This window comes from Balaenoptera borealis (assembly GCF_965194805.1).
Source record: "Balaenoptera borealis genome assembly, chromosome: 2".
In the NCBI taxonomy this organism is placed as follows: Eukaryota; Metazoa; Chordata; class Mammalia; order Artiodactyla; family Balaenopteridae; genus Balaenoptera; species Balaenoptera borealis.
In genome coordinates, this window is record NC_138867.1 from 28,075,524 (window position 1) to 28,099,665 (window position 24,142).

The window sequence follows — 24,142 nt, forward strand, 5'->3', positions numbered from 1 at the left end:
AATTTCTCCACAATATTTCCAAAGTAACATTTGTTTCTTTCTCCTGCTAATAAAACTAACACATTCTCCAAATTTTCAACAAAACATATGTAACATTTAATAGTTATATAAAGAGAAACTCTCCAGATAACCTGAATGGCTCCCTCTCCTCCTTCCCTTCTTAACTCAAATGATACCCTTTTGGGGAGCTTCCCCAACCAACTGATTGAAAACTGCACCCATCTCACCTCCTACTTTACTGTGGCCATCATCTACATCACCCTGTGACCTCTGTTTTATGTCCTGTCGTTGTGTGTATTCCTTCACTAGCACACGAGCTCCCCCAAGGGCAGGGAATTTTATTTTGTTCACTGCTATAGCCTCAGAGACTAGAACAATGCCTGACGCATAGTACGCACTCACTCGATAGCTGTTAATGAATAAAAACACATCTGTTTTAAAAAAGAAGTTTTGTCTTTATTAATAATAAACCAGTGGGGTTCAGTTTAAAATAACATTAAAAAGATGTTACGTCTTTTAATGCAACGTTAGCCCTTTATTACCGGGACCACTGTGAGCTGATGGAAGCTATGAACCCCCCTCTTCCTGCTCCCCGCCACCTCCCCAAATCCAGTACAATTTCAAGATATTCTGAGACTTTCCTGAAGTCTGTTTATAAACTTCTAAAGGGTCCACTGACCCCAGGGTAAGAGCACCTGGCTTACAGCGTCCTCTGGCTTGGAATCACGATTTCTCCCCTATTCTAGTGACTCAAGAAATATGTGTGACTCAAGTATCAGTCTTCCCCCACCGCACCCCACCATTAGCCAGTTAAGTGTTACAGAGATACCTTCTACACAGGATTCACCAGTTAGCGAGGGTAAGCACAATGTCTGCAGCTGAGACCATGATAAACACCCAGATGAAAGCTGAAAAATCGAGTGAATAATCCAGAGATTTCAAACAGTACAGATGTTTATAGAGCACAGCCCAAATATCTGGTAAAGTGAATTTTTTGCTTGTCAGCTAAAAGTCTGGAGTCACAATCTCAGAAAGACAGAAAAATCAGGATCTATTCCACATAGAATACACGTTTCAAATTTTACTATTTAAAGAGCAAAATAATAGGGAATATGCACATTTACCCAAGTGAAGTTTTCCATTAAATAGAAGAGAAATCAAATACTTTGTAATAAAGACTATCCAGCTAAAAACTGAATATGAGATCCGTAAAACAACAAGAGTGATTTGACTGTGTTTTATTTCAGTGGGCACACTTTATTCATTCCTAATTGTCTCCAGGAAAACTAGGCTAGGTCTCAAACGGCAACAGTCACAGTTATTAAGCAAGTAAATACACCACCACTTTCGTGCTCTCCTTTATTTCTTTATGTCTTCAGTCTCATCTGGCTCTTTCTCCTGATGCTCTCTTTCCCACCTCATTTCTTTTAACTCTTGTCTGTATTTCCGTTCAATGAACCGCTTCTGATGGGCCATCTGGGGAAAGTTATCTGACACGAGGAGATATATTTTACACTTAATAAAGGAGAGCCACCAGTGCACAGAATGACGCAAACTAAACATACACACATATGAACAAACATGTATTCATAGGAAATCTATATAGTTGTATTTTGTAAGGCAAGAGAAAAAAAAATTGTGTGCTTTCTTCTCTTATTCTTTTCTCATTCGGGAACACAGTGGAAGTCTGGATCAGCACTCGATTCTGGATTTCAGTATCTGATGTGAACTCGAGCATAAAAGGCACCGAAACACGCAGGTATGTTAAAACATAGACATGTGGCTTCAGAATGTTTCCAGCTAGGTGTTTTAACACAGTTCTCCTAGCAACAAGTGATTTTCAGGGAGAGATTAAAGGCCATAGCAAAAGGGAGTTGTATAGTTTCACAAAGCTTAAACCAAAAACTTCAAACAAATAACGATATTATCACACCATTATTTACCAACAATTAAAGTTTCTGAAAAGAGTAAAAAGATCAGATGGACAAAAGGAGGCCACATCCTAAGTCATTATTTCTGATAATTCAATTTGTGAAGCTTATCATGAGAAGCTAAAAGCTATATGGGCAACAGCAACTCAAGTAGAGCACTTTCATTTGGTGAAAGGAAACATGTCACTCAATAGCACAGTTTAACCTACATTTAGTTTGATATCTGACCCCGCTCAAGAGTGTTGACACAGTGGAAATCTTGAATAAGATGTAAACATTTTACAATTCAGTTGTTATTTGTGGTATATAATGAGTGTAGCAATGGAGTGAGAAATCAAATATGGAACAAGAAAAAGTCACTTTACACACTTAGTCAACAAACACTTACACACTTCAGCAACAAATATCACAAAGGGATGCATGCACGAAGGAGAGCAACACAAGTTATCTGGTAACAGAGGAGAAGGACACCATTCTCCCCAACCGGGTACGGGTCTGTTAAGCACAAGAGGTACTACTTCATATTTAAAAATAGGAAGAATCAGCATGGCATGTTTGGGGGAAAGTTTGATTTTGTTAAGGTTGAAGCATAATAAACGTGGACATAAATATATAGTATATTCCTAACCCCCCTTCCTTTCAGCACAGTGTCCCATTTTTCACCCCAGGTGGGAGGAGGGAAGGGGAGGGTGGTAGGAAAAGGATCTGAAAGGCAGGTGGTGAATCACCTAAGACCTAAGAGTCAGTGATTGACTTTAAACAAAAGAGGAGCATAATGGCATATTTTAGAAATAAAACAGCAATAAAATCCTATTCTCTAAATGATATTAATTTGATTCCTTATGTATTGTATAAAACACAGGTCTCAAGTATTAAGAGTACTTAATTCCACCACTCAGATCTAGCCATAGATAAGCTTTTAGAATATATCCTTATAATAAGCCCTTTTCCTATGAAGTTATACTCCACACACACACGCAATGTAAATGTGCACATATATTATACAGACACATGAACACTTAAAATCATTCCCCCAGCCATCCTTACATTGGGAGAGTATAGTTATAGGCACATTTTGATGGGTACACTTGGGTTGGTAAACTACTGCCCACAGGCCAAATACAGCCCTCTACCTGTTTTGGTAAATAAGATTTTATTGGAGCACAGACACCAGCCATCTGCATACTTCCCAAGCCTACGGGCTACAGTGGCAGAGGTGCATAATTGTGACAGAGTACTTACTACCTGGTCCTTTATAGAAAATGTTTGTCAATCTCTGGGATAATTTATTTAAACATTTCCCTACTTTCAAACATGCAGTTTGATTGGTTGATTTTTTGGCTATTATAAACCAAGCTGTCACATTTATCATGGTAGGTGAACTTTAGCACATAGCTCCAATTATTTTCTTAGGTTTGACTCCTAGAAATGAAATCTCTAGATCAAAGCGTATGAACCTCTTTAAGGACCTGATACAGACAGCCAAACTGTTTTCCAGCAGTTTAAACAATTCCCTTCCACCAGTATGTATGTGGAGGCCAGTCTCAGAATCAGCCATCTCTCCAGTATGTTTTATGGTTGAAAGCAAACAAACCAAAAACTCAAAAGATCATCTTTAACAATCCTATAGCTGGAAAATGGAGTCTCATTTTTATTTCAGTATGTGACTATACACATATAAAAAAGCTCCACAACAGAGTCAACAAAACTCTCAGTGAAGATTCCACGGACATGGGACCCTGGTAACACCAGCTTCTGCCCCCAGGCCTCCTCCCCCTCCCCCACCCACAAGCTATCATCTGCCGATTACCACTTGGCTCCCGGCCCTCCTGCCTTTCCTGGAATCTCTCCCAGGCTCTGCATCCGGGGCCTCTTTACCTTTAGCTTCCCGCACTTTGCTCTCGCCCACACTGAGCTGGCATTTGAAGCATGAGGGAACTGCACTGCCAGGTTTTACCCACAGGTTCTGCTGAGCGGCACAATATACCTCAGAAGAAAACTTCCTTGCACTTAAGCCTTCAATTTACAAAAGACTCTGCAGTTCCCTATAGGGTCAATTACATAATTGAAGTTTCTTCAACCCAGCCATCCCACTCTTGGGAATCCAACCCTTAGAACTAAAAGCAGAAATACAGAGACTTTTATTATCAACAATGATAAAAAGACAAAAACAGTGTCCACCAAAAATTTTAAAGGCTGAATAAAATACGGCATGAAATATTATGCAGCCCTTAAGAAAGAATGAATTGTAGCCACTATGACCTGCAGGGCTGCCCGTGATGTATTATTTAGCAAGAAAAGAAAGATGCAGAGAAGTACGTAAATATCCTGTTTTAATAAAACAATGGTCAAAAACTAAAAAGAAAAAAACCATCACAGGTCTAAGATTTTAGAAGTATAGAGAAATATGTAGAATGAAATATACTAAGTCACTCACATGGGTTACCTGTGCTGAGAGTGGGACTCTACAAAACAGGAAAATGAAAATCAAAAAGCATTTGGGAATACTTTTTTTTTTTTTAATTATAAGCCCATTTTATACATATCTTACATTCTACTACACTCTGTCTGGAGAATAATTATGAAGAAAAGATCACATTTTATCAGTACTTACCATTTTTCTACTTCCCCATTTTCTTTCCATAAAATACTCATTACATTATGAACATATAATTATAGAAAAAGAGATAGGCTTACATTTTTCAAGTGCATCCATTGCTGCTCCCATTTCTGCTTGCTGAATACTATTAAATAAAATAAAGACAAGGTACATTTTAAAGATTTTTTTTTCAAAAACACAAAGCATGGCTCCAAATTATTCAGGCTGATTTTCATGTTTGGTTCATAAAGTTTTATCTGATTACTTCTACTGTCACATACTGAATTGAACAGATAGGAATACACACAAGGGCATGCAGAAATGTCATTTATTTGCACAAAGCCTGTTAAGTTATTCATTCCACACCTTCAACACTGCAATAAAATGCCTTCCATCTATATTAGGTCTGAAGTATTTCTTACTTAAATTTGAACATCTTCAGTGTAAAGTTTAAGAGGCAAAGAGTAAAAAAATACACGTGTAGACAGACTTCAAATCATTTCTCAGTTTAAGATATAAATTGGAAGGTTCAAAGAAAGGTGATAACATACGAAATTCTTTTCACCTGAAGATGTGAGCATTTTCTACAAAGCTCAAGTGAGTAGTAATAAGAGATCAAGTGTCTAATGGCCGTGTCATGCGTGACATGTTTTATGAAATGCTTGCAGCAGTGTTGGGTAACTTAAACTGGACAGACCTTACCTGTGCACCAGGTAATGTGCTTTCCTCAGGGTAGCCAAAGCCCTTTACGCAATGGTATACCCACTGCTCAAGGCCGATTCTCAAGTTTGGGGCTGAGCTTGGTGGGGACGTTAAGCCTTGGGATTCACTTTGCTATTACCCTCAAATACTGTATACTCTGAGTTTAAAAAGACAGGCTGCAGAGTTTGGAAATACCAAGCAGGCACCTGCCAGACACACAGGATGTTCATGTGAAGAAATTTAAAGTATCTTCTTCTCATACCTTGGGCCTTTCCCACAGCCGATTCTTTCTCCCTTGAAGTAGACAGCCACGGTATAGGTCCTAGCATGGGATGGCCCCACTGTCTGCAGAGTCCTGGAAGGAAAAGGAAAAACATTAATTACGTGAAGTGTTACTTAATTGTTATTGCTAATATATAACTCCAAGAAAAACCATGTGACTTATTGCTTAGAGAGAGGAAGGTAAAATTAACGGGAAAATTAAAGGAGTAAGGTTTTGATTTGCTAACGTGACAAATATAGACAGCTTTGAAGTAGGAAATTTAAAAAATTCTACAGTGGATTTTTATATATACATATTTTTCCCAAAGCATTATAAACAGTATCTGAAGGCGAACGAAGGGTAAAATATTTTTTAACAATTTCAAAGTGTCATTCCAAGTATCATAAAATTAACAAACTTTTGTCAGTGAAAAGTTAGCCATTTCAGTCTGTTCATTGTTTTTCAGTGCTAATCATGTGAAAAATCATAAATATTTGGGTAATACACCTCAAGCCAGAGCTGAATGGCTTCACATCCTTTATGGATTCTTTCTAATGTCTGGTATCTTATCTAAAAGATCAGAAAATATATTTAATTTCGGAAACATCAGAGATCATTTCAAAGGTATGCTATGATGTGGAGTACACAACACAACTGCCAAAAAACAAAACTCCAGGTACTCTGGATTTTAATGACAAGGTGCAGATTTCAAATGTGGTAAAACTGATAACTTCATGGAAAAGGGAAATTAAATGCAGCCAACAAAGATAATGGAATGAACACAGTAATCTTGAAAAAACTGTGTAAAACAACCCCATCATCTTGATAAAGAAGAACAAGCTCACTGCGTACTTTCATTTGGGGGATATATGAGAAGGGAGCACTCATCCCCTTTGTGTGTATATACTCACTAGCATGAAAGTACACGGATGGCTTCTTAAAGGTAGTGCTTATTATAGTAATCATGCTGGCGCTATGAGAAGTTTATCATCCTCATTTTATTTATTGAACTTTAATTATCACTTTGATGAGGAAATACTTTGAGCCTTTCATGTAATACAGTTTGGATGTTCATTATGCTTATTAGACACATGTTAAAGTGCTATTTCTAAACATTTGGTATTTTTCCCAATAAACAAAGGAATCACTGTTTAGCAGTGACAGCTTCTTGGGACAACTTATAGCAGCCTGCTGTGGGGTGACTCAACCTTCTCTTGGCCTCAGTTTTTCTTTTAGTGAAAAAGCCTATAACGTGTTGTGACTATTAAATAAAAACATAAAAAAGGATTTAAATTCCCGGCTGCCACTCTGGTGTTTTCCCTTGAGTACTGTGAAGTTTGAGAAAGTCCACAGGAAGGGGCTTTTATTCCATATGAAACACTCACACAAATGTGTGTACTTGCACCCATGTGTGTACAGAGACGGGGGTAACCCAGTACTAAAACTAGATACTTAAACATCCTTAAAAACACATATCCTTGGGAGGTAACCCACTTATTTTGATAATCCCTCCCTTTTATAATTCCTTTTGGAAACCACCTTCTAAGACCACCTTCTGAGACCACCCTCTGAAACCACCTTCTGAGTGTCTCATAATTACTCTGCTTCAGAGTCAAACCTCCTGTTTTCATCAAAACTGGTGTTACATGTGTAGTGACCTGCGTTTCCTTTGAATGACTTTTGGCTACTACTCAAAGGATAAAGATGTGTCACTAAAGATATTCAAATGTACATGGCAGCTTTTAGTACACGTTCTGAAAAGAAAAGTTCCAAATATTTGAATAACACAGCAGCGGCAAAGAACTGCCCTGCTTCTTTCAGTGACTGCCTATCAGGCAGTCGGCACAGAGGCCAGCAGGGCTTCAAAGAGAGTGGAGAGAGACACCCAAGTACTGTTACAAACAAACAAGCACACACCATCTAATCTAGATGTGTAGGCAGCAGGGGTTATAAGAAATAAGAAGACAACTATAAGAATGTACATAAAACAATTTAACCTAAATTTTTCTGATCTTGATCAGAAAAATTATCTGAGCATGTCTTTCTCCCAGGGAGCATTTCCCCAAGCATTTTAGAGATGGGAGAAAGCACAGATAATCGAATGTGACCCACTTACTTAGAGCTCAAAGACTGAGAGGCCCAAAGAGTTTGAGTGTTGGGCCCAGTCAGCGTCAAGACGTCTCCATGCAGGACTCTTGTGGCCATTACCCCACAGTGATTAGTTTTTCCTCCAGGCACATGGAGCTTTACTCTAAGCTTCCCTGATCCGACAGCCTGGGGGCAGCAGGTACTCACTTGTACAGAGGAATGTCTGGCTCTTTTCCTTCTGTCCTAAGTGTCAAGCAACACTGCTGAAGCTGGGATTTGGGGTCATTCCAATCCTGATTCAAAATGAACTCCTGCAACAAGTCCCCAAAAAGTATTTAGTAAAGGGTTCTAGAATCACCAAGCATAGACCATACAACCAATTTAAATTTTATAGGAGCTTACTTTTAATCGTGGAAAGAAACAAACATTCATGAAAGTATGAACATATTCCAAATCCTTATCAATGTACAGAGCTGCAATAAATGCTGAAAAAGAGAATACGTAAAAATAAGCCACAATGCATTGACATTTACTAGAAAGAGTACGATTCCTAGATGTTTAAGAAACGTTAACTTCCAAGCCCTCTTTATTTTTTAGCATTACCGTTTCATCTTTCTTCAAACAAGAACTACTCTTTATCACTAATATTAGAAGCAGCAATAGAGATGTGTGATTAAGATGCAAAACCACAAAGACCAAATTACGTTTGACTAAGGGATAAATGAATAATTAGTTAAAACGATACAGAAAATGCTGCTGTATAGCAGGGAAAGAATGACATCTGGGAACACAACCATGTTAACATTAAATAAATCAAAATAAAACTTGAAGATCAGATACGATGCCAGAATGAGCACATCCTTGGGGCCAGCTATTCTTAACACCAATCTTGAGGAGATCACCCATTTACAAGGGTTTGTGTTATCTTTCATGAACAGATATGGGACAATTTATAGATTCAATCTGCCGAAACAGAGAAAAAATTAATACTGGGCTTAATGACAATAAAACAATATAACCAAATTTGCATTAAAAAATGGTGACCCCAAAGACAGCTTCATTAAAAGGTATCTTCACCACACAAACAAATGGCCGAGTTTTTAAAAGAAGGAATAAAAATAGCTTTGTTGAGCTAAAAAAAGCCAGTGAGACTGATGATCACTCAACTTACCTTTTTTCTAATTCTAATCTTAAGTTACTTTTCTTTAATTGAAAAAGAAGTTCTTTTAAGCACCTTAGTCAGATTGCCTTTGCACTTTGTAAATCAGCTGATCTTGCATGGTAGACTTTAATATCTGTATGTAATTCCAATTGCCAAAAATACCAAAACATTAAAAAAAAAAAAAAAAAAAGGTTCCAAGGCCCAGTGGATGGCCCACTTATTTTACAGTAGTATCAGAAACAATAAAATTGTGTGTATAACCCTTTGGTTAGCTATAATAGGATTACTTATAATGCTACGAGACCATATGAGAAACTGCAAAAGATGACAACATTGTCCATAGAGCTTTGAGTTCATTCACAACAATAGATAATAGTTTTAGTATTTAGTGAATAAATTACCTTATTTCTTCTAGGCCCCTATCTAAAGGCTGCTGGGTGGCAAAAACAGCTATGATTCACTATTTCCAATCTTCACATTCTGTTACTGTTTCACACAAAGAGATGTGATGGCTGAGCATTAGGATGGAGGGGCGTAGGGTGAGGAGGGGGGAGCACTAGTGAACACAGACTGAACATAAATTCATTATCCACAAGTCTTTTTTGTTTTTTAATTTTTATTGGAGTATGGTTGCTTTACAATGTTGTGCTAGCTTCCACTGCTCATTATTCACAAGTCTTAATTCCAAATCATTCTCCTTCAAACAAGCTTTGGAGAGAAGCATTAATAAAAATTAAAATAGAGAAGAGGTTTCTTTAATCAAAACATAATAATAATGAGAAGCAGCATAAATTTGGTCCATTGATTTAAACTTGAATCTGCAGGTTAAGAGAAAAGCTTTATTCCCTAGGACTCACATTCCAAAAGGTCGGCCAAGGTCTTGGTCCTAAGGGCCACAGGCCTCTTGGTCTTGTCGTTGGTGATGGCATATTCCTGCATGCCCAATTCCTCTGCTACCTTGGCTTGAGTTCTGTTATTCACCAAAGAGCTTCGCAACAGCTGGCCAAAAGGAATTGAGGTACATTTAGAAACCATTTCACTTTTGGTCTCTCTCTTGCTCCTGTGCTGGGCCCACCCAGCCTAGACCATAGGGACACCTAGGCAAGCAATGGTTCAAGTTCTCAGGCACCACCCCCAGGCAACAGTGACAAATTCCACATGCTTCTAGTTTCTCCTTAATAACTTATTCTGCTCTTGGATTTCACCTAACTGACATTTAAATAGTTCATTTAGTTGTTTAGTAGCAGTGAGCAGTGTTGGGGGAGATGCTATACTATACTAAAGGTCAAAGATTCCCTTAAGTTTAATGTTACTAAACCAAGGAGCATTAAAATTAAAAAAAATCAACTTACTGAAGTATAATTTGCATACAATAAAATGCACCCATTTTAAGTATAGTTAAATGAGTTTTGACAAGCTCCTACATTTCTGTTACCCCAAACAAGTTCCCTGGCCCCTTGGCGATCAATCAACCCAATCCATCTATCACCAGGCAAGCTTGACCTACTTTCTGTCACTGTACGTTAGTTTTAAAGGAGCAATTTTTAAAAAGTAAAAAATAAGCTTCACATTTTATGGCACTGATGCTAATTTTGATATCATAGGATTTGGGGAAGTGACGCTTTAGTATTATTTAAAATATTGAAATTATTTATTTACATTATATTTTCATTCTTTAAAGATTTATATTGTATATATATATATCAGATTTATATATATATATATATATATAAAGACTATATATACTATATATCCTGACTCATAGTTTTTCAAGCTGAGACCCTTTATTTTTAATCAAATTAAAATATAATTTCCATATTTCAACTTCAGGAATTCCAAACAAAAATTTCTACTAGGAATTTCAGTCAGCTAGCAGTCCTCTAAGGACTATCCAAGTAGTAACATTAAACAGTGCATGAAAATTGTACAACCAGTCCATTGTAGAGGTGCCCATAAAACAAGCATGGCTTAGGAATTTAACAGTCACTGATCACTCACTAAAGGAAGGTGGGGAGGGAGGCTGCAGAAAGTGGGTAGATACAAAGATGAGAACTCACCAAACAAAAGCTGAAAGTAATTATCCCCAATCTCTAAGATTTGGGGGAATAATGTACCTAAAACTAGAACTTTTTCTTACAACAGATAAAATAAACTCTTGGTCTAGTACAATTCCTTCCTGCTAAGGAATAACCCTGATACCAGGGCCAAGGAACAGGAAGCAGCTGCAAGTTATGCTGGTATTATATCCCCTGCCGTTCCACATCGCACTTTGTTTATTAGATGCAAGTTTTATGCTCTGTGGCTCCACAGTGTCAACTGAGCTTATGAAAATCAAGATTTATCCTCAATGCCTCAGACTGCATCCTCGACAATAGATAAATAAGAAACAATATGTTCTTAATTTGTCTGACAATGATTCATGAAGCAGAAATACAACTTGATCTTCACATGCCATGCTTGCTGTTGAGTTAGACTATTATTCTTTGCTTGTCTCTGCTCCTTTCCTCCTCCGATTGCCCCCCAAAACGCAATCTTTTCTTCAATACAGTGTTTTCATTAAAATTAATATCCATAGAGAAGCTCAAAATTAAAAAGGCCTAGCATATAGCGTTAAAAGAAGACACAACCAGGGAATTCCCTGGTGGTCCAGTGGTTAAGACTCGGCGCTTTCACTGCTGTGGCCCAGGTTCAATCCCTGGTCGGGGAACTAAGATGCTGCAAGCCACGTGGCGCAGCCAAAAAAAACAAAACAAAACAAAAACGCAACCATTAGGGAGCCCACCAGTCTAATATCTTGTAATTACAGAATAACTGAGCTGGAAGCTGGAAGGGAGACATCTTTTGCAGTCTGGATTTATAATGGGGGAGGGGGAGGTTCACAAAGTACAGGTCATGGGGGAACAGGAGGGCTATTTTGAGAATATGGCTATGCTGTGTGAACTAGCTTCTCTCTCAGTATATGCTTTTGGTGAGAGGAGAAAACTCTAACTTGGGCTGCATGTATGGATATTTCATGCCCTAGAATCATGGCATGCCTGATGTACATATGAGCTCACACAAACCAAAATACGTCACTGGTTATTGGGCCCCAGCTGCCGCCTTCCAGCCTCAGGGCTCCTCATTCGGTGCTGAGCAGTAATGCTGTCTGACAGGGAAGGAGGAAAGCAGTGAGGATGTAAACAGAAACACTACCAATTTTATTTAAGATATGCCCCGATGGGTCTTAAAGCACAAGCAGGGTGGTCAGCAGAAAGTGAGATCTTTCAGTTCTTGCCAAAACTTGGAGCCTGAACCAAAAGTCAGTGGGGGAGAAGGAAGATATAAATGATCCATATTTTTAGAGTCAGTTTAAATTTAGAAGATGAGTTGAAAAGAGGTAAGACCTTGCTCTTAAACAACAAAGTCTGAATGGCAGTTCTTTAAATGACAACCTCCATCCTTGGCCTTTGCTGAACCCTGTTTCAGAATAAATCATGCTGTTTGCCAAGGAGTGAGATCAAGAGGGGATCACAAGGCAAAAAACCACCTAAAGTTATGGCAGTTCAGTGCAACAGCTGTGGAGGCCGATGCTATACCAGACCCTGGGCTGTTGGCTGAAGATACTGGGATGATCAACATCCCGTGGCTGCCCTCTGAGAGCTGCTAATCTCTGAAGGAAGCCATACACAAAGTGGCCAATGCAATGCACTGTGGCAGCTGCAGTGACAGCAGAGGCCACAGCGCACGCAGGTACTCTTCGCCAGCCCAGCCTTTCAAAAAGGCCTCCTGGAGGACCTGACCCCCGAGGAAAAACATTTCAGAGGCTTGTTGACCTACCTGGCTGTTATAACAGAATCATTAGTTAGTTCTGTCATACTGGTGGTACTCAGGCCTCTTCCAAGAACCAAGGGATTAGAGTTTCTGGACAAGTACGTTTTTAAAAATTTTAGGTAGGTGGATTCTGATGAATGTAGAGTCAGAACTGAAAAGAATGAATCTGCCAGTGGGAGAAGAATGGCTGCAATGGTCTGAATGTTTGTGTCACTGCAAAATTCATATGTTGAAATCCTAACCCCTAAAGATGATGGCATTAGGAGGTGGGGGCCCTTGGAAGGTGATTAGGCCATGAGGGTGGAGCCCTCATGAATGGGAGTAGTGCCCTTATAAAAGAGACCCCTATCAGCACGGACACCAGAGGCAAGCAGGAAATGCTAAGGCTGCTGCTGCCGCCACCAAGAAGCCTGTGTGCGAGCACAGGTCACTATCCACACCTCCCCTCCCGGGAGCCTGTGCAGCCCGCCACTGCCAGGGTCCCGTGACCCAGGGACAACTTCCCCAGGAGAACACACGGCGCGCCTCAGGCTGTTGCAACGTCATGCCGGCCTCTGCCGCCGCAAGCTCGACCTGCATTCCGTACCCCTCCCTCCCCCCGGCCAGAGTGAGCCAGAGCCCCCGAATCAGTGGCTCCTTTAACCCTGTCCTGTCTGAGCAAAGAACAGACGCCCTCAGGTGACCTACATGCAGAGGCGGGTCCAAATCCAAAGCTGAACCCCAGGAGCTGTGCGAACAAAGAAGAGAAAGGGAAATCTCTCCCTGCAGCCTCAGGAGCAGGGGATTAAATCTCCACAATCAACTTGATGTACCGACATCTGTGGAATACCTGAATAGACAACGAATCCTCCCAAAATTGAGGCTGTGGACTTTGGGAGCAACTGTAGGCTTGGGGTTAGCTTTCTGCATCTAATTTGTTTCTGGTTTCATGTTTATTTTAGTTTAGTATTTAGAGCTTATTGTCATTGGTAGATTTGTTTATTGATTTGGTTGCTTTCTTCCTTTTTTTTTTAAATATACATATGTATTTTCCTTTTCCTCTTTCTGTGAGTGTGTATGTATATGCTTCTTTGTGTGATTTTGTCTGTATAGCTTTGCTTTTACTACTTGTCCTAGGGTTCTCTCTGTCTGTTTTTGGCTTTTTTTTGTTTCTTAGTACAGTTTTTAGTGCTTGTTATCAATGGTGGATTTGTTTTTTGGTTTGGTTGCTCTCTTCTTTCTTTTTTTTTTAATTAATTTTTTACTTTTTTATTTTTAATAATATTTTTTAATAACTCTCTTTTATTTATTTATTTATTTTTCTTTCTTTCTTCTTTTTTCTTTCTCTCTTTACTTCTGAGCTGAGTGGCTGACAGGGTGTTGGTACTCCAACTGGGTGTCAGGCCTGAGCCTCTGAGGTGGGAGAGCCGAGTTCAGGACATTGGTCCATGAGAGACCTCCGGGCCCTACATAATATCAAACAGCGAAAGCTCTCCCAGAGATCTCCATCTCAACTCTAAGACCCAGCTCCACTCAACAACCAGCAAGCTACAGTGCTGGACACCTTATGCCAAACAACTAGCAAGACAGGAACACAACACCACTCATTAGCAGAGAGGCTGCCTAAAATCATAATAAGTTCACAAATATCCCAAAACACAGCACCGGACATGGTCCTGCCCACCAGAAAGACAAGATCCAGCCTCATCCACCAGAACACAGGCACCAGTCCCCTCCACCAGGAAGCCTACACAACCCACTGAACCAACCTTACCCACTGGGGGCAGATACCAAAAACACGACCTGCAGCCTGTGAAAAGGAGACCCCAAACACGGTAAGTTAAGCAAAATGAGAACACAGAGAAATACACAGCAGATGAAGGAGCAAGGTAAAAACCCACTAGACCAAACAAATGAAGAGGAATAGGCAGCCGACCTGAAAAAGAATTCAGAGTAATGATAATAAAGATGATCCAAAATCTTGGAAATAGAATGGAGAAAATACAAGAAACATTTAACAAGAACCTAGAAGAACTAAAGGGCAAACAAATGATGATGAACAACAAAATAAATGAAATTTAAAATTCTCTAGAAGGAATCAATAGCAGAATAACTGAGGCAGAAGAACGGATAAGTGACGTGGAAGATAAAAGAGTGGAAATAACTACAGCAGAGCAGAATAAAGAAAAAACAATGAAAAGAATTGAGGACAGTCTCAGAAACCTCTGGGACATTAAACGCACCAACATTTGAATTACAGGGGTCCCAGAAGAAGAAGAGGGAAAAAAAAGGGACTGAGAAAATATTTGAAGAGACTATAGTTGAAAACTTCCTTAATATGGGAAAGGAAATAGTCAAGTCCAGGAAGCACAGAGAGTCCCATACAGGATGAATCCAAGGAGGAACATGCCAGGACACATATTAATCAAACTATCAAAAATTAAGTACAAAGAAAAAATATTACAAGTAGCAAGGGAAAAGCAACAAATAACAAACTAGGGAATCCCCATAAGGTTAACAGCTTTCTTTCAGCAGAAACTCTGCAAGACAGAAGGGAGTGGTAGGACATATTTAAATTCATGAAAGGGAAAAACCTACAACCAAGATTACTCTACCCAGCAAGGACCTCATTCAGATTCGACTGAGAAATTAAAACCTTTACAGACAAGCAAAACTAAGAGAATTCAGCACCACCAAACCAGCTTTACAACAAATGCTAAAGGAACTTCTCTAGGCAGGAAACACAAGAGAAGTAAAGGACCTACAATAACAAACCTAAAACAATAAAGAAAATGGTAATAGGAACATACATATCAATAACTACCTTAAATGTAAATGGATTAAAGGCTCCAACCAAAAGACACAGACCGGCTGAATGGATACAAAAACAAGACCCGTATATATGCTGTCTACAAGAGACCCACTTCAGACCTAGGGACACATACAGACTGAAAGTGAGGGGATGGAAAAAGATACTCCATGCAAATGGAAATCAAAAGAAAGCTGGAGTAGCAATTCTCAATATCAGACAAAATAGACTTTAAAATAGAGACAATTACAAGAGCCAAAGAAGGATACTACATAATGATGAAGGGATCAATCCAAGAAGAAGATATAACAATTGTAAATATTTATGCACCCAACATAGGAGCACCTCAATACATAAGGCAAATGCGAACAATCATAAAAGGGGAAATCAACAGTAACACAGTAATAGTAGGGGACTTTAACACCCCACTTTCACCAATGGACAGATCATCCAAAATGAAAATAAATAAGGAAACACAAGCTTTAAATGATACATTACACAGGATGGACTTAATTGATATTTATAGGACAGTCCATCCACAAACAACAGAATACACTTTCTTCTCAAGTGGTCACGAACATTCTCCAGGATAGATCATATCTTGGGTCACAAATCAAGCCTTGGTAAATTTAAGAAAATTGCAATTGTATCAAGTATCTTTTCCAACCTATGAGACTAGATATCAATTAGAGGAAAAAAATCTGTAAAAAATACAAACACATGGAGGCTAAACAATACACTACTAAATAACCAAGAGATCACTGAGGAAGTCAAAGAGGAAATCAAAATATACCTAGAAACAAATGACAATGAAAACATGACGACCCAAAACCTATGGGATGCAGCAAGAGCTCACTACAGTGAGATATTACCTCACACCAGTCAGAATGGCCATCATCAAAAAGTCTACAAACAATAAATGCTGGAGAGGGTGTGGAGAAAAGGGAACCCTCCTGCACTGTTGGTGGGAATTTAAATTGATACAGCCACTATGGAGAACAGTATGGAGGTTCCTTAAAAAACTAAAAATAGAGCTACCATATGACCCAGCAATCCCACTACTGGGCATATATCCTGAGAAAACCATAATTCAAAAAGAGTCATGTACCACAATGTTCATTGCAGCACTATTTACAATAGACAGGACATGGAAGCAACCTAAGTGTCCATAGACAGATGAATGGATAAAGAAGATGTGGCACATATATACAATGGAATATTACTCAGCCATAAAAAGAAACGAAACTGAGTTATTTGCAGTGAGGTGGATGGACCTAGAGACTGTCATACAGAGTGAAGTAAGTCAGAAAGAAAAACAAATACCGTATGCTGACACATATATATGGAATCTAAAGAAAAGGTTCTGAAGAACCTAGGGGCAGGACAGGAGTAAAGACGCAGATGTAGAGAATGGACTTGAGGACACGGGGAGGGGGAAGGGTAAGCTGGGACGAAGTGGGAGAGTGGCATGGACATATATACACTACCAAATGTAAAATAGATAGCTAGTGGGAAGCAGCCGTAAGGCACAGGGAGATCAGCTCGGTGCTTTGTGACCACCTAGAGGGGTGGGATGGGGAAGGTGGGAGGGAGATGCTAGAGGGAAGAGATATGGGGATATATGTATATGTATATTTTATTCAGTTTATTATATAGCAGAAACTAACACACCACTGTAAAGCAATTATGCTCCAATAAAGATGTTAAAAAAAAAACAACTAAATCAGAAGCTATCAAGAGAAAGAGGAACTTTATTAAAAAAGTAAATTCATTAAATGCTAAAAAGAAAGAAGCGCCATACTGATCTCTAGCCCCTTCCACCCTGTGAAGGTACAATGAGAAGTCTGCGGGCCAGAAGAGAGCCCTCAGCTGACCATGCTGGCACTCTGATCTCAGACTCTCAATCTCCAGAACTGTGAGCAATAAATTTCTGCTGTTCATAAGCCATCCTGTCTGTGCTATTTTGCTATAGCAGCCTGAACAGACTAAGACAGTAGGAAAGGGTTTTCCAGGATGACGAAACAGCTCTATTAAAACAAGAGGCCAGGACTTCCCTGGTGGCACAGTGGTTAAGAATCTGCCTGCCAATGCAAGCGACACGGGTTTGAGCCCTGGTCCAGCAGGATGCCACATGCCGCGGAGCAACAGAGCCCGCGCACCACAAGTACTGAGCCTGCGCTCTGGAGCCTACAAGCCACAACTACTGGGCCCACGTGCCACAACTACTGAAGCCCACCCACCTAGAGCCCATGCTCCGCAACAAGAGAGGCCACTGCGGTGAGAAGACGGTGCACCACAAGGAAGAGTAGCCCCCGCTCGCCGCAACTAGAGAAAGCCCATGCACAGCAATGAAAACCCAATGCAGCCAAAAAAAAATAAAAGCAAGGAGCCATGACACAGTGAGGTGATTCCTGGGTGGAAATGGAGGAGAAATCTGAGCCTGGTGAGGAAGAGCTGATACAGGTGAGGCTGCCCAGCCTCTGGGCAGAGAGAGTCTTGCAGGTGATGTAAAGAAGTCTGTACTTTCCTATAAGGGAAGAGGAGTCCCAAAAGGTGTCAAATGGGAGTGGCAAGGTAACTTTCTGATTATAGAAAGATCATTTTGGTGGATGGATCTGAATGGGGTAAGACATGAGGTTGGAAAGTCTGCAGATGTCGATGCTATAAATTACTATTTTACAAAGAAGAAACTTTTCTTAATAGAAATCTTGAAAATGAACATTAAGCACCCAACTGAGCATGAGATGGTTATTAGACTGTTTTGCAAACAATGCCTTGAGTTAGATGTACTGCTAAAAAGCAAAAGATTTGGCGCCAAGCTGCCTGGGTTCAAAGTACGGCTCTACCACTTCCTGGCTAGGTGACCCTGTATAAGTTACTAAGTCTCTCTGAGGCTCAGTTTCCACAACCATTACATGGAGAAAGCAGTACCTACTTCACAGGGATGTAATGAGAATTAAAGTGAATGAGTATACAATCTAAGTACAATGACTGGCACATAATAAACACACAGAAACGTTAGCTGCTGTTATTACTGCATCATCATTATTAAGCAAGATATGCTTGCTCTTCGGTTATCGGAAAACGGTTATAGAAGGTTCTAGGAATTCCTCTGGATTTGTTTTCAAAGAAAATTTTCTGGATACCTGTCCACTAACAGTCTTCAAAGCTCTCCATTTTACTAAGTGCTAACCTGTCCTTAACAACTTTTTTTAACACCTCCCCACCCCCCGCAAAAAAAGATAAAATTTAACTTGAAATTAGCAGAAAAAGCAAGGAAAGCTGTAGTTAGGGCTCTCTGTGAAGCTGAGAAAAAGACTGCTGAGTTCCTGAAGCAATGGCAAGGACCGACAAAAATATCACAAATTGCCAACTGTGATTTTGAGAATCCAGTATGTTTTCTATTATCTCAACATAGCAGTCTTTCCTAATTAGTGTAAACTTCAATTTTAATAAGAAAAAGGTTTATTGGTTTAAAATAAGCAAAGAAACATATTGGCACTCTTCCTTCAACTTCTATTCACTCTTGATTCTAAAGAGAAAACCACAGCTGTGGGACGTGAGCTACCAAAGAGGGCCATCTAGTGTAAAACAGTAGACTCTGATTTATTATTTTGAGGACTTTACTATAAGAGCATGGGGTGAAAGCAGAACATATTATTAAAAATGACAGTGATGTGCCACACAGGTCTCTCATACCAACAGTGGTAGCCAGATGGCCTCCATTTCCCGTGATAACTAAAGAACTAGTTTATTTCTGGTAAATGCTCATATGTTCTTAAGAATTTAATATTAATTCAAGAGGAATTTCTTGTCCATCCAAAAGCAGTTAACTTTAAGTGGTAATCAAACTGCTAATTTTAAACTAAATTTAAAATAATAGCACTCCCGATTTCCCATATAATGGTACATGGGGCATAGCAGGAACATAATATTCACTGAGTAAATGAATTAAAGGACCATATTTTGTTGGGCTTAGAAATTCTGCTGAAAAATTACATCTAAGCATAGTCAAATAACCATATTCTCCCTAAATCCAATATTTGTGTCTCACATAAACTATTTCCAGGGTTCACAGTTGCAGAGATAAGATCCAATTCTATTGAAAGGAAAACATGTATAGAAATTGTAGAGATGCAAATGCTACCTGCTGGAGTTCAGGTCAGATACAAACAGCCAAATTATGACAGTGATGGAGAAATTCTCCAACAGGAGGCTGCGGAATCTACCCTCTCAAAGAGATCTGTTAGATAGCTTGTTTGATTTATGCTTAGTGCTGTCTGAAGGCAGCAGGGAAGGATTAGATCACTGGTTCTCAAATTTTATCTGTAATCTTTGCTTTCTCATTACCCCAAATCATTCCTCTACAAACAAAATTTTCTGCAAGTTCATCTTGCTGGTGGACGCCTCCACTAGGCACAGTGCCTTGCATATTGTAGGCATGGGACTGACAACTATCTTTAGCTCGGAAACTTATAGTAAAGGCTAAGAGAAAAGAATGAAATAGAGGTGAAAAAGATGCAAATGTTAAAAGTTGAAAGTGTGACAAGAGAGGCATTCTTGTCTAAATAAATGCTCTTTGAGACCCTCTCCTATTTACCCTGACTCTACTGAGTAGGTTCTACCCTCAAAAACCAAAACTTCAGTCTATGAATTAGAAACTCTTCCCTATACATCCCAATTCAACTCCATCATGCTAGCGCAATTATATAAGCCTGACATTCGTTCCCAAACAGGCCTTCTTGAACACCCAACTTATAGAACACTATAGATTTCCCCCATCAGCATTCAAAACTTGAAAACCACGATTTCATCTGCTCAACCGTCCTTATTCTCTATGAAGCGAGTGTGCAAGAGAACAGCTCTGAGCCAACTAATGCCTCCTCGTAGTTGTGTGTTCTTTAATCACAATAATGAATAATTAGCCATCCTCTCCCTGCCTTCTGCCCAGCCAAATGCAACTGCAGTAAGTAATCTGCCTCAAATTCTAAATTACTTTTAATCCTTAGACATTCATAAATAGTTTTCAGCTTCTTTCCTTACACATTAAAAAAACATGTTGTTTCCTTCCAATGCCACTTCCACTTCCCTCTCTATATGACTTAGCTGCCCACAAAACTCTCATTCTTCTACTTATCAAATATGTATTGAGAGCCTACATATACCAGGCACTGCTGCACGTATAGTGATAAATAAACACATGCTCTCACAGAACTTCCAGGCTAGTGGGACAGGGAAACTCAAATAAGTGCCAGGAAGGAAAAGAACACAGAAATTTGACTGGAAAGTTTCCCTTGCAGGCAGCAGTCACACCGGAACTGACATCTAATGCAGAGTAGGAGATACCGGGCAGCTGAGAGTAAGGGCGGGAAGCAGAATGGTCTCCAGGTAGAACATGTACAAACCCAATGGCAGGAGAGAGCTTGGAGGAACACAAAGCAGGCCAGGTAAGAGGTGCAGAGTGATAAGATGAATATGTGACACAAGGCCGGGCAGGTGGGCAGGCTTGTTCATTAGTCACTCTCCAAAGAAAAAATGAAGAGCATTAGACTGGAATATGATGATTATTCACTCAGCATATTTGCTGAGCACTGATATGCCAGGACTGTCCAAGGACCCAGGGAATCAGGAGTGAAGAAGATAGACAAAACCTCTGCCCTCAGAGTTTACACTCTGATGAGAGAAGAGAGACGGTAAACAAGTAAAATATATAGTATGTGTTAAGTAGAAAAAGGAAGGAGAAAATGGAGGTAAGCTTCCAGGCTGGGGGAGGGGAGCTAGGGATGAGGAAAAAAGGTTACTATCAAGCAGAGTGAATTAAAGAAAGCCTCACTGGTGATGACATTTGAACACAGGTGTGGGATTTGGCCACAAGCATGTAAAAGGCCCTGAGGCAAAGGCTTGCTTAGTGTCCTGCAGGAATCTCACAGAGGCTAACGTGAAGTGTCTAGGAGAAATAGTCTAAGACGGCAGCAGGAAAGCAGGTCATACAGGGTCTTGCAGGTAACAACATTGTCTTTTACCCTTGAGATGAGAAATCTTTACGTTTTGCAAAAAGGAAGTTGTAATCCGACTTCTCTTTAAAAACAGTCCCTCTAGATGATGTGCTGAACACAGGCTGAAGGGTGGGGAGGGATGGACCAGTTGGGAGGCTATGGCTGTAATTTAAGGTAAAGATAATTGTGGTCCAGACCAGGGTGATAACAGTGGAGCTGGTGAAAAGTAGTTATGTTTGGGACGAACTTTTAAGGTAAAATCAACAGGCTATGCTAATGGCTAGGAGGTGTAGGATGAGAGAAAGAGAAGAGTTAAGGATAACTCCAAGGTTTTTAGCCTGAGCTAAGAACAGAACAATCCTTACTGATATGGAGAACACCAAGGTTTGGGGGTGAAAATCAGTTTTGTTTTGGCCATGTTAGGTTTGAGGTGCCTGATAGAAATCCAACCAGAGATCCAGTATGTCTAGATATCCAAGTATATCTCTAAATATGGAGATATTTGAGTATGGAGTTAGGGGCAAGTAAGAACTGAAGACATAAAATAGAAAGTAACGTACAGATGTATTCAGACTCATGGAAAGGAAGTCAACAGAAAAGAGAAGAGGTCTGAGAAGGTTGGGGAGGCAAAGAGGAACAACCGAAGTGGACGGACGATGAATGGCTAGTGTGGTCACAAAATATGTGTGGTGAAGACTCCACTGGTCGCAGAAGGTAACTTGGCCTGCATGGGAGCAAGAGCTGATTCAGGAAGGCTGGTGTAGGAAGCCGTAACGCTGTCCAACAGGCCCGAAACCTGAGACAATGTCCCCCATGGGAGAGTACAAAAATGCCCACAAGAATGGCAAAGACCAGCTTTTCCAATAGTAACACACATCTCACGGGAAATCTGAGCCTGCTGCATTGCCTACTGCTTTGTACAAGCACAACCTTAAGATTCCTATCCTTTGCAATTTAGTAAATGCCACCTCTTCTAACCGGGTCTCTCTGTCAATCATATTCCTGTAACACTGTGACAGCTATGCAGGAACTACTGCAGTGGTCCAGGTGACAGAGGTCGGTAGAGAGCATCTGGGTGATGAAGACATAACACTGTCCAGCAGCAATATTGTCAAAACTTGCGAATGGACTAGAACATAGGGAAGGGAAGCAGAGGGAGGAATCAAAGATGACTCCTAGGTTTCTGACCTGCAACACTGGATGGGTGATGTTGCCGTTCAATTACTCAAGGAGTACTGGTAGAGGACCCAGGTGGGAGAAGACTTCAAGTTCAGTCTTGAACATGTGGAGATGATGAGAAGAGAGCTGGCACTGGAGCTCAGAAAAGAAACGGGGTTGAAGAAGTCCATTTAAAAGTCTGCCTACAGAGTGAAACTAACACTATACTTGGAAAAGACTGCCTATAAGAGACTCTAGTAAGAAGAGGAAATGCCTAGGAGTAAGCCTTGTACATCCTGGAATATTCATCAGCTCTATAGAATAGGATGAGCCTGCAAAGGAGGCTAAGAAAGAGTAGCTCAAGAGGTGAGAGGAAAACCAGGAACGTGCAGCATCATAGAAGCCAATGGGAGACAGTGGCTCAAGGAGGGAGAGAGCAACCACGTCAAAGAGACATTAATGAGAGTTAGTATCTTTTAAATATGTATTTCACTGATGATAGATCATCTTTGTTTTGTCAGCAGATCTCTTGGTCCTACTGATTTCTACAGAAGCTTTCTGTGAATACAGTTCATAAAACCATCATATCAGAATTTTGTTCTTTGTTAACATCTTTCTAAGAAGCTATCCAAAAATTCTTTAATTTTAAGACAGCAAGGCTGATAAACACATTTTGGATAAAATTAGTTACAGCACTGAAGTCATTTTGGAAAGAACACAAAACTGGAGTCTCTAGCATAGTCCTGCTTTTACCTTTATCCAGACTTTGGGCAGGGCTCATGCCTGTCTGAGTTCTGGTTTCATTATCTGTTCAGTGTTGGGGGTCGGGGGTGGGATGTGCCGTGGCCAAGAAGGGAAGCAGTAAACTTGCTGATCCATACATCCCTGCGCCACAAAATCCTGGAGTTCACAATTAATTTGTGGGAATACAGGGGTAAATGTGTGTATTTAAGTCACATATTTTCAACAGTGGCCTCTTTATGGCCATAAGATGAATTACCACTTAAGCCATTTGGTTTAGGTTCGCCATTTCTCAGACCAACCAGATACTCTGACAGCTATGAAGTCTATTCCCTAATGGAAGATACTGAACGAGCATTTATTGATTCCTGAATGTAGAGCAAGACACTAGATACTAGTTTATTTCCGGTAAATGCTCGTATGTTCTTAAGAATTTAATATTAATTCAAGAGGAATTTCTTGTCCATCCAAAAGCAGTTAACTTTAAGTGGTAATCAAACTGCTAATTTTAAACTAAATTTAAAATAATAGTACTCCCGATTTCCCATATAATGGTACATGGGGCATAGCAGGAACATAATATTCACTGAGTAAATGAATTAAAGGACCATATTTTGTTGGGCTTAGAAATTCTGCTGAAAAATTACATCTAAACATAGTCAAATAACCATATTCTCCCTAAATCCAACATTTGTGTCTCACGTAAACTATTTCCAGGGTTCACAGTTGCAGAGATAAGATCTAATTCTATTGAAAGCAAAACATGTATAGAAATTGTAGAGATGCAAAGTATGAAAGACTTATTTGCCTCAAGCATAATGAAGAACGTCGGCACTCACAAAATGTCTTATAGTGAGTATTCTTTTTCTTTGCCCAATAAAATATTTGCTTTTTCAATGCCCAAT

General features: G+C 39.8%; 1 protein-coding gene across 9 annotated transcripts in view; it reads right to left on the minus strand.

Moving 5' to 3' along the window:
* Positions 1–434: 434 nt before the first annotated feature.
* DROSHA (drosha ribonuclease III) overlaps positions 435–24,142 on the minus strand; it is a 120,486-nt gene continuing 96,778 nt past the window's right edge. For 8 of the 9 annotated variants that reach the window (XM_082382173.1, XM_082382175.1, XM_082382172.1 and 5 more), the window contains 6 exons: positions 9,602–9,743; positions 7,985–8,067; positions 7,790–7,893; positions 5,495–5,587; positions 4,629–4,675; positions 435–1,490 (listed from right to left, as the gene is read on the minus strand). In XM_082382173.1, the coding sequence (XP_082238299.1) occupies positions 1,360–1,490; positions 4,629–4,675; positions 5,495–5,587; positions 7,790–7,893; positions 7,985–8,067; positions 9,602–9,743 (600 nt within the window). In that variant the 3' untranslated portion in view covers positions 435–1,359. The other variant, XM_082382174.1, reaches the window with a different exon arrangement.